We start from the raw sequence: 11,872 nt of genomic DNA on the forward strand, positions 1-11,872 counted from the left end.
AATAAAATGTTAAAGCTTATCCTACATCTTAGCTTGCTTATACTTATCTATAGGGAATAGAGAGGGAGAGAAAAAGTCAGAAATGGTTGGGGAAGGTGAGGAAACGCATTTTAAAATGAATAAAAAAACAAAAAACTGGGGGTTTTGCTACATGCTCATGTTGAAGTCCATTGGGCTGTGGCTACTTTACTCTTGGTACCCCAGCTAGGTAGATTAAAGCTACTTTGGTATGGCTACACCTGCTGCCACCACACTTCTGACCTCAGTATAGCCTTATCCTAAGCAGTATTTTTTGCATGCTCACTGTGCAAGTACTCCGGGGAAGGGGAGAGCACAGGGAAGTTTTCTCCCAAACTGCCAAAGTGTTCCAAAGCAGGAGCTGGGCACGGTGCAGGTCCTGAGGTTCCTGGTTTTGCTAGGAGAACGCAAAGCTGGTTCTGCTGTCACCACCAGCTTTCTCAGGACAGAGAGGGTGAAGAAAGGGCCCTGGCTTGGAAAACTGAACAGGGAAGGATGAGGGAGGCCGCTGTGTGAGCTCTTGATATAGTTCACACCAGCAAGAGTACTGGGTTGACTTCTTGGAACTGCCCTTGGAGAGGGACAAAGCTCCACCCAGACCGTAACAAAGAGCTTTTGCTTGTTGCCATAATTCAGCCCAAAGCAGAGTCGCTGCATGATCTGATTCCTCTGCAAACCACAGGGATCTCTCTGTTCATCTCTCCATACCTGTGAAATTTCACAGCTCATGTTGCCAAGGAAGTGGGAATAGATGTGTGGTAAGGAAATGTTCAAACACCAGATTGCAGCTCATCATTATGAAGTGTTTAACTCTTGAATTTTATCAACACCTCAGCTCTTTTTGTTCTCAGAGCTGCCAGGAACCTCTGCCTTCCTTTATTGAAGAGGGAGAAAATACACGGTACCCCAGAAACATCCCTGGAGAGGATGAATAAATATACCTAATAATGTAACAGTTTTAAACTAGGACAAGGTCAAAATTGCTATGAAAGATTTAATTATAATCCTTTAAAAAAACCCTTGAGAGAGAGGCCAAACATAGGCAAAATTACTAGCCAAGTCAACAAAGGTTTGGATGACAATGCGACTCAATATATGGAGACAAATGCATCTCTGGTGAAGGCCGCTGGAGCCAGTGGAGTTAGTCCAAGCCTGAATTTAGCTGGCAGTGCCTAACAGTGATAGGAGGCACATGTAGAATGGATTACCTGTGATAAGTATGATGCCACTAAGTCCTTTTGCAGCCTCCAATAACTCTCCATCAGCTAAATGGTGGGCACAAGTCTTGGCTGCTCCTCTGCAAGACAGACCCCTGGGGGTTTAGCAGGGAGGGAGGGGTTGGCAGAATCCAGGACCTAAGCACTCCTGAGGAAGACATCAGGAGGAGCTGGGGCCCAGTGGTTGACTAGCTCCGTTCCTCACTCCTCTTCTCACCAATCTGGCAAGACAAGCTGTGAAATTTCACAGGTGTGCAGTTTTTAAGCAGAGGAGCTGCTCTGTTTGGGTTGAGAAATAGCCAACAGACACTAGATACCGATTCCATCTGTCCGAGGTCCTGGAGCTCAGCGTCCCACATGGTGAGGTTGCAGCTAGCAAGGTAAAGATGGATTGTGTTGTTTTAGAAATCGGATCTTTCCTGTTCAGGGTACTGAGGGTTTGGGCATGCATGCCACTTACTGCCCAGTAACTGAGGACAGGGATTTGCAGCATGCCGCCTGCTCGCCTGGATGGTTTTACCCCCCAGCAAATTAAAACTAGCTTACAGCAGTGATGCCCTCTGTCTCTGAGGCATAAACTATCACAGGTTAGTTTTTATGTGCCATGGGGTTGGAACAAATGCACGGGGCTGAGACAGAAGAGTGTATGAGCTAGAAATCCCTACCCTTGTTTACCTTACGGTAGACTTGTTTGTGCGCCCAGGACTTCAAATGGAAGTGAATTCTAGGCTTAGGGACATCAGCATGCAGACATAAAAGTACTTGCCTGGGGCTGGACTGGGGAGGTAAGAAAACCGAGATCTGGTTCTGATAATGACTTGCTGGAAGTCTTGACATGGCGATCGGTTAACTTATCCTCAGGTTCCCCCGCTGTAAAGTAGAGGCAGTGACTTTTGCACCTTGAAGTTAATCAGCACGCTTATGAGGTCCAGTAGGCTGAAATAAAGACTACCAAGGCCTCCTATTGTACAGTGTTGTGCTGATTTCTTTAGCTTTGATGTTCAGCCCTCACTACTTTTAGTTTGCTCAAAATTCACAAGTGCAAAATTTGATTGCAAAGTAGCTTTTTTGTGCCAGAGTAAAATAAGAAAGAGTCTCCAGTTAACATGGTCCTAGCTAGAGGGTTGACTGCATGAAAATAGAGAATGTCAAACATGATGACAAGACTATGAATCTGGGACAGCTTCTGGCCTTGGTTACCAGGACAGTGAGGACTGGTGTTAGTACTTCAGAACCACAGATGTCAGATGAACATGATAGATTTGAGGCATGAAAGGCATGTGGATTGGAAGGTTAACTTCATCTCCTTCAGATCCTTTCTCAGTCTTCATCACTAGGAATTTTCAAGCGTTACCTTTACTCGGTAAAGATTTGCCCTTTGCACTAAATTACAGTGCAGAAAAGTCCAGAAGTGAACTCGGAAAGTTTTGAGAGAAACAGGCCATAAATGTTAAGGGTCCTAACTTATACTTCAGTGAGAATTTGACTGATGAAAGACTTTTGGATTTGGTGCCCAAAGAGTTTGTCAAAAAGTGGGCAAAGTTCTAGTCACCCCACCTCTCTTCACATTTCCTTGGGGCCACCTCCTTGGTCAGGAGTTACTTAAAATCTATTGTTCTTTATATAGGACTATTCAGTCCTCAAAGGTTTTTCTGTAGATGCAGCTTACTTGAAAATGAAGTGCCCCATGTGCTTTTTCACATATAACTATATGCCACAACAAATAGATTCATAGGTCTCCGGGTCAGAAGGGCTCTACAGGGCTCTTCTAGATAGTCGATGGCATGGCACCTGTTGCTTGGTATTTTGAAGTCCTTCATTTCTTGGGCAGGAACAGAGTGGGAGCTGCCACCGCTGTGATTCTTCACAGCAGTTATCATTGACATTCATGGAGGCACTTGCTCCATGGTGGGGGATGTGTGCCTAGCTGATATCTCAGTCACTTTGGTGATTTCTCTGTGGGTTTCCTGAAGTCTGTAGTCTAATGAGCACACATTATTTAAGAATTGTTGGGTGGATCAATCTTGTTTTTAAATCTGTCCTGCTCTCTGAAACCTTTGGTAGCTTTTCCTTTGGATGCCTACAGTCCTTCCAGGGAAGTTAATCTCATAACTATAATCTTATATAAATAACAGAAGCTCCTATTTATCCTGATTTGCTAGGTCACGTCAGCTCTCTCTGGGCATTCATGAGTCGCGCCCAAAGAAAAACCCTTGCAAATTGGCATCCTGGTTAATGTACTGCAGAGTCTAAAATCTCACACAGATGTTGCTTGTCCATCTGGCAGATAAATGAGCTCTTTTGTGCCTGGGAGGTGCTGCCTGCTTAAATAACACACAACAAAAAGGGTGGAAATGGTATTAGTTCCACAGAAGGAAACATGGGTGGGGATGTATTGGAGCCTAATGCCACAAGATGCTGAGTGACTCTTCAGAGGAGCTGAACACCCAGAAGTCCTGCATGTGAGAGCACTCGCACTTGGATGACCCTTTGCTTCATGCTGGCCTGGATCTTTGCTGCTTGACAGACGCAGAAAAGCAGAGGTGTCTGTTTCCAAAGGAGACATTTCAAGATGAGTCTTGGGGTTGAATTAATTTCTCAGATTCTCTGTGCCATGTTTATACCTATTATACAAAAAGGTAGAGTAACAAATATGAAGCTAGCAAAGGAGCCAGCCAGCCTTTTTTAATCTCACTTAAAAAGAAAGTGAGTTTAAGTGACAGGAAACAGGAGTCTGCAAATACCTTTGTGAATCCAGCAAGCTGGCTCATCCACCAAATTAAATGCAATTCTGTGGAGTTTTGCGAACTCTTCACCCGCAAGGTAGGCTCTAAACTGTTCCCATGCGTTGTAATGGACACTATGAGGGGCAGCAGCTGAGAACTGCTGAGTCCTGCTCCGAGACCTGAAACCAATTTGCTTCATGCCCCTATGTGAGCTGTTCCCACCTCTGCCTCACCTTCCGTATCTCTAAGCTAATATTTTCCCATGGCTGTGTTGATAACTCATTACTGTTGCTTCAGTATTTTTACCCTGTTCCAAAGCCTTCAGGGTCAGGGTATCCTCTGAGGGGCTCTCAGGGTGTTTGGAAATGGCTATCTATTCATGTCAAAGCTGTCCATTAAAAAACCAGGGGGCTCAAGCTGTGTTGACGAGATATAGCATGGCAGTTCAAGTTTGCCACTCAGCTCTGAACTGGAAGGGCCACTGCGGAAGTCACTGTCCTTGATGTGACTTTTGTTCTCTCCCAGGCACCATCAATGAGAATGAATGTCATTCCCAGAAGCCTCAAAGATTCAGCACCTGTGAGCCAATGCCCCATGCAGTTGAACAGCTGTTGCTGTGTGAATTATCCTGAGCCAAGCCCCTTGCCTCTTCAGCAGACAAAGCTAGTCTTCATTAAATCACTGTGAGCCGTATCACGGCCCGCTGCCTCTGTGCTATTGCTTATAGCATTAGGGAACTTCACCGTTCACTTGGTCAGATTGCTAAGGGGGCTTGGGAGCACTGAGTGGCTGTAAAACACTTTGTTACTGTTCCTGTTTCCAGGGTGGAGCCAGCACTTACCCGGATCAAAGAAGACCGAAAGCGGATCATCCTCCCAGCTATTGACAATATCAAGTACAACACGTTCGAAGTGCAGCAATATGCCAATGCAGCCCACGGTTATAACTGGGGACTGTGGTGCATGTATATAATCCCTCCCCAGGACTGGCTTGATAAAGGGGATGAGTCTGCTCCCATCAGGTAAATCTACAGAGTAAATTTTTGGGTGCTGACTTTGTTTCCATTTTAGCTGTGCAGCTGAAAGGAAGAGATGCTGCAGGCTCTGTGCAGTGGTCATATTTTGGAGGTGGGCCTGACATGGGAGTCCACAGACGTGTAGGTATGCTCATCGTGTCTGCGAAACCCACAAGTATGTGTGGCAAAGCTGATTTAATTGGGTGTGTATTTGCTGAATTTATACATGCAAATGTAGGGTTTTGAGAGGGTAAGTGCGGTTTAAAATGTGGCCCTGAATATTTAAAGGTTTACCATGTACGTGTCTCACTTAATCTGCCTTTTTTTTTAAATACACATTAACACCCACAATCCAATTGCTTTCCGAACAAATGAAAGGGCAAGATCTACCCCATCTACCTATGCATGTGTGTTTGTGTCTGTTTCTTCATTGGTTTCACTTTTCTGGCACCTATCACCCTGATACCCATATACTGATATTCTGTTGGCATGTAACATGTCTGCTTTCCTATGGTAGAGAAAAAGAAATGGCATGAGGGACACCATACATTAATGTCTAATGGCACCTACAATGTTATGTGTTCTGGTGGATGTAATAGGATAGGTACTTTAGGGAATTCTGGGTAAATGGTAGTGTCAGGCAGTGTATGGTGTGCTTGTGTAGACTTGTTCAAAATCCATTCCTTCAGCTCTTGTAGTACTTCACCACAGACCTTGAAACTTTTAAGATAAACTGAAAGTTGGCCAACTGGAGATAGTAGAAAAGGATGTAAATAGAGGTGACTAATAGACAAGCAGAGGAGCTGAGACAGAAGAGTCAGCAAATTCAACACCAGGTGCAATTATCCTAGGTCTATAGGAAAGGCTGGAGGAATTGGTTTTTCATGAACAAGGTGGTGCCTTTTATATTTATGGAATATAAAAGAAGTGTGAGCTGGGTAGGTAGGATCTTGTAAGAAATATTAGCACTTCTTAGGTTTTGAGCTTAAAGCATTCACAGGATAAAATCCTGGCTCTGCGACAAAACTCTGATGGGCTTCCATGGGGTTGATTTCTCCCTCGATCCGTAGGCAACAGCTCTTGGAATTGAGCCCAAAAAAGAGCTCCCTGCTGAGCTAGCAGGAGATGTACTAACCTTGTCTTGATTGGAAGTTGCTCTTTTCATACACAGCTTGTATATTTTCTGAATTTCCCTGTAACTTGAATTTCAAGAAGAAACTGGAGCATATGGTGACATTTTGTATTTCATTGTCTTTTTCTCTTTAAGGTAAAATTTTACCTAACGGCAGCAAATTTCTCTAATTAAACACTATGTTTTGAACATGTTTAGTAATATTCAGCCATTTTTGAGAATTATTACAGTCACTGTGGAAAACCGAGCAAGGGACTAAAAGGGTTATTATTTCCTTTCTTTCGTCAATGAGCTGAAAATTCTCCGTTCACCTTCTGATAGGGAATGTCCTTTTATAGCTTCTCGGAAACGTACCAGAGGTTGAGGAAAGCTGATGCAGGACTATGGATGATAATTTTAGTAACAAGTAAAATAAGCATTGCAAAAATTATGTATCCTCAGTAGCTTACATTCGTCTTGTTTTCTTCCTCCACCTGTTTTTTAAGGATTCTCACCAAGGACAAGCATTACCATTAAAAGGGCCAGTGCTTCAGCTGGTATACATTAAGTATTCCCTGTTTAGTCCCTAGAGATCCTATGCCACACTGCCCCAAGGTAGCTAGTCTCTGATAAAGAGAAAGATTGAGGCTGTATAAAGGGACTTCATGTTTTTCTGAGGACAAAGCTTTTTGTTCCAGGCTCCTGCAGACATACATGTCTATTGTCATGCTTTAAGTGCCTGAGACTTGTGTGAGATAAAATGATAATATGTGCTAACTCTTTTCCCAAGGGTATCACCCTGCAAGCTTATTGAGAGACATTCTAGGGACGACAAGCCTGGCAGGGTGTGTGCTCTCATTAGCCATCTACTGGCAGGGGAGCAGCAATGCAGCTCAGAGGGGCTACAGATGTAAATGGCCGTGCCACTTCTGTCTTGATTCAGGTCAGACCTGGGACTGCCTCAGATGAGATGTCTATTTACAGTCCCAGTCTCTTTTCCTTTTGCTATAACACTTGACCCTGCCAGGTGCCAAGCGCTCTGTCCCCAATCCAGCAAAACACTTTAACATGTGCTTAACTAAAAGCCGAGGACTGGTCCCACTGAACTTGCGGGAGAGAGTTGGGCTGCTCTCATTTCTGTGCACCAGATGGAGCCACCTTGGAGGGCTGAGCTCTCGTACTCAGGAGTCATTCCCTTCTATACCTGAGCAAACATAGCAAATTGCTTTTACATTCCTACCATTGCCTTGTGACCACAAAACAGAGCCATACAGCAACATTATTTTTCACAGAACAGCACAGTCCTTCATCAGTGACCCTTCACCCTGTGTGAAACCTCAATAAGCGGGAAAGTAATTACAGCGGAAATCAGTTTTCCTGGGTAACGTGCCCTGCTCTCTTCACATTGTTTTAAAAGTGCAGCCATTTTATGTCCGTTTCCACTAAGCCCTCAGAAATAGTTTATTAATAGTGAAAAAAATCAACCCAGTTGATCTTTAGTTTCTGAATTTGGGCTTTCAGTCCTTTGTTCCCAAGAGGTTTTGCACACCTCATTGCCTACAAGATATAAATAATATCACTGTAACAATGTTCTTATGCACTGTCCTGGTCATCTTAGTATCTGCTGTACTAAGGGCAATTATCCTGCATCAAAAGAGACAGGACCATAATGTCTTGCTTTAGGAAGTTCCTTTTGTCATTGTAGGCCTGATTTTTAGATCAGAGGAGGCACCCAGAACTCCTTCTGAAGCCATGGAAAAATCAGGCCCTACTTCCTAGGATGGGGGACATGGAAGGAAGTAATCATGTCTGCTTTCAGTAATACTTAGGAAGAGCTCATTTCTTTTAAGTACTACAGGGCTTGATTCAGCACAGTTCAACTTCAGTTTTATGTGTGAGATCTCTGCGGGCACAAGACTGGATTCATTCTGCAGTGAATCAGGTCCACAGATTCAGGAGTTTGGTTGAGCATTGTTAAAATCTTCTGCAGGTAAGCATCCAGCTCCCAAGAGTAGCTATTTTGTGTTGTACAGAACCTACCTGAAGAAACTCTTCAGCTGAACAATGCATAAGCTGCCCAGAGAGAGAGGAGACAGCAAGGTGAGGAGTGGGGGTGCCTGACCCTTCTTACCAAATCCCTGGGACACAGGTGTTCTGATTCTCGCTTCTCTCTGAAAATGATGAATTACAGAGCCTGGAATGCAGATGTCCGTGTCAAACCACGGATGCTTACAAGTCCCTGGGAATGAGCACCTCCAAGTTTTTTTTAGGCTGGGATTTTCAAGGTGGCTTAAGGGAGCTAGGGTACCCATTTAATGTCAGGGCTTGGATACCATTACACTGATTTTGGGGGGCAGTACCCAGTGCACACCCAGAAATGTGACATTTGGATGGACATTTTTAATTCTTGAATGCTGAGCATCTAGGTGAGTCACCATGCAGTCTCTGAACACAGTTTTATAGGATTTCAGTCATATAACTGCCCTCCCCACACCTCTGGCTCCCTACTCACAGCCATGGCTGTCATGGGAAGAGTTAGCATGCCAGCACTTTTTTTGAAAAAGGAATGTGTCAGCTATTTTAGTGCTGGTATTTGCGAGTACTAGTCAAGGGATCTTTCTCACTAGACAATGTACAAGAGTTTGGAGCTGTGTTTCCAAAAGGAATGGGGAGTCGGGGAGGCAAGCACTCTATTCATGTTCTCTGGTGGCTGGCAGGAATTGATCTGTCACAGCAATGGCATTCAGGGGAGTTAATTGCAGCCATTACATATTTATTCATCTATTTCAAAGCAATCAAGATTACTGCTTAATTGTGTTTGCATGCTCGGTAGAATAGGTACTGGTAGAGCTTGAAATAGCAGGTAAAATGAACCAGGGTTTGTATCTTTAATAGATTTGTCCTCTCAATACCTCTGGGAGGTAGGGAAGTACCATTATGCACGTTTTATGGATGGGTATTGATGCACAGGGGGACTAAAAGCCAAATCCTCAAGTTCTGTCGGTTCTCAAAGATGAAGATATATGAGGTGAGGGATGTTCAAATACACCTTGTTGCCATCTTCCCCTTGGCTTCTGCAACAATTTAGGTCTCAAGGCATTTTACAGGAAATCCTACTAGTCTGCCTTCTGTGCCTTTTGTCACCTTGGACCTTAGAAACTGTAGCCTTAGGTTGTGCAGGAAGTTTCCAGCAGAGTAAGGGTCCCTAGAGTTCCAGACTAGTTCCCATCCTTCCTTTCCAGCTTGCCCATTATCTTTGTGCCATTAGGATGTGATATGAGTCATGTCCAGGACCTGTTGAGCTCTCTGGAATAAAGTTTATGACTAGAACAATATAAGAGATCTTATCTTATAAACCACTCATGACATCCCTGATGTTTTCTGGTTATTGAGAGTCCTTCAGACGCTCATGAACCTAGGGAGAAATTAACAGGGCACTTCTGGTCCTATCACTGTCTTCAGAGATACCATGGAGAAGTAGGGCTGGAAGGACCTCCATACGTCATCTAGTCCAGCCCCCTGCCTGAAGCAAGATCATCCTATCCATCCGTAATCTAACCTCTTAATAAAAGTACCATCAACCCTGATACAAGTGTCTTTAATTCTTTCCACCCCTTTGAATAGACCCATGGTAGCCACACAGAAATGACTAGTCAGCCTCTCTGAAGAGTTAAACTAACGTCCATGTAAGGCCAGATTTTTAGGACAGCTCAGCACTAAACAGTCCCATTGTTGTATAGGGCTGACAGCTGGGCAGGAAGCAAGCGGGCTAGAAACAATAGGGATAGGAGCTACCCCTGGGGGAGTGACTATTCTGGAGCTGGCGGTACTGCAGTAAGGCAGTCCAGAAGTAAAGGCTACAAGCAAATGGGCTAAGCTGCAGGAGAAGAGAGCAGGCTGGCCAGCAAGCAAAAGTGGAAACTCTGGAGAATCACCTGATAGGAAAGGGTGGGTCTTTGGGGCACATAAGACCAGTTCCTGAGAGCAAGCAGTCACTCTGGCTCTGCAGGCTGCAGGGAGAGGAGCTCCTGAGGGAGGTGACTGCAGGAGACAGACTGGCTGGCTCCTACACTGTCCCACAGAGTTGCAAGGAGAGAGCAAAGGGGACTTACGGCCTTTGGTGAGGCAGTGACTCAGAGCAGGGTGGATTTCAGTTGTGAAGCAGGTCGCTTGCATTTTTATTGGGTTTAAGCTTGAAACCAGACTGGCCCATGGACTGGTGAGCTGGTGCAGGCCAAGGCTGGGAGAGCTAAGGCCAGTGGAAGCAGCCCAGCCTGGGGTCAGGAGCTCAGAGGGGGTGGTGCAGCAGAAATAGCTTGGCCCGGGGCCAGGGACCTAGAGGATAGAGGGTTGGAGGAGCTAAGCTAAGGCTGGGAAAGCTGAGACTACAGTAGGTAAGCCTAAAGCCAAGAAGGGGCAAAAACTTGGGAAAGGGGCTACAGCCCAAGAGGCATAGAAGTGAAACTAGGGCCAGGGGTCCTGGGAAAAGAGAGAGCGCCTTGCCAGGATCAGGGGCCTGGCAGGATGACTGAAGCATTTGACAGACTAGGTCAGGGGGCCTAGTGGACAACTCGGAGTAATACTTGCAAGGCATGGCTATAGGTGATGGAGGCTAGAAGCACAGCCCACAAAGTGACTGGTGTCTAGAGGCTCTAATATAACCAGGTGGGCCAGAACTTAGTGGCCAGAGGTCAAAATTAAGGTGGACTAGACTCATTCCAGACCCTGGGGAAGCCTCCCCAAACCCTATAAGTTACATCAGGGCATAGTAGGTGAGGAAAAAGGAAGAGTACTCGAAGAGTGGGAGTAGAGATGGGAGTCGCATGGCCACCTGGGGGTGTCACAGCTGCTCCTGGGGGTGGGTTGTATTACGGGAACCTTCCCAAATGCTCATCACCTCTCTGCTTCACTCAGAAAATTAGGAGGTGCCCTGTTCAGCTCTGGCAATGTTATATGCTCGTGGTCTTCTGAAGCTGGCCTGTTCGTGTGTGTCAGTCTCATGTTGCATGTCAAACAGACCTGGAGAACGGCATTTTCTGCTGGAATGATTGTCCACCATCTAGAGCTGTGGCAAGCAATTTTTTTGCACCCTGGGCAGCGGTGGCAGCCATGACAGTCAGGCCCCCAGAGGTGGTGGCTGCCATTGTTGCACCCCTGCTAAATTAGCACCTGGGCTGGGACCCCACTTGTCCACCCCTACCTATGCTTGCAGCCACCATCTTTTTCAATGAAGCAGATATTATGAAACAAACCCAGCTCTGCTGGTGATGTATTTTTTCACCACAACTACTGAAAAAATGCCGGTATATTGAAAACTACAGTTTCTGTGGGAAAGGTTTGATTTGATGAATTTCCCATTTGGAATAGTCAAAAACATCTTTCTTTGCATGTTCTAAATGAAAAAGTTACAGTTTTTAGTTCTAAATGATTTTTAATGGATCAGAATTGACAGAAACCATTCTAAAATGGCTATGGTCTGGAACACACTCCCCCCAGAGGTGGTGCAAGCACCTACTCTGGACTCCTTCAAAAAACAGGTGGATATATTTCTTGCTGGGGTCACTTGACCCCAGCTGACTTCCTGCCTATGGTGGTGGGGCTGGACCAGATGATCTCTTGAGGTCCCGTCCAGCCCCTAATCTCTATGAAATCTATGAAAATTATGTAAATGAAATGTCAGTTGACTCAATCTGAGGTTTGGGGAAGGGGAATTTCTGTTTCACAAAAAAATTGATTTCCCCCTCCTCCGCTTTTTGACTGTTCAGAATATCTTGAAAATTCTCAT

The 11,872-nt window shown here is 45.1% G+C and overlaps 1 protein-coding gene across 1 annotated transcript in view; it reads left to right on the plus strand.

Moving 5' to 3' along the window:
• GALNT9 (polypeptide N-acetylgalactosaminyltransferase 9) overlaps nucleotides 1-11,872 on the plus strand; it is a 313,695-nt gene that overhangs the window by 120,794 nt on the left and 181,029 nt on the right. Inside the window, exon 5 of the mRNA XM_019507030.1 lies at nucleotides 4,785-4,982. Within this exon, the coding sequence (XP_019362575.1) occupies nucleotides 4,785-4,982 (198 nt within the window). The remainder of the gene's footprint in view (nucleotides 1-4,784; nucleotides 4,983-11,872) is intronic.

Source organism: Gavialis gangeticus, unplaced genomic scaffold (assembly GCF_001723915.1).
Source record: "Gavialis gangeticus isolate Ggan-Ray unplaced genomic scaffold, GavGan_comp1, whole genome shotgun sequence".
Taxonomy (NCBI): Eukaryota; Metazoa; Chordata; order Crocodylia; family Gavialidae; genus Gavialis; species Gavialis gangeticus.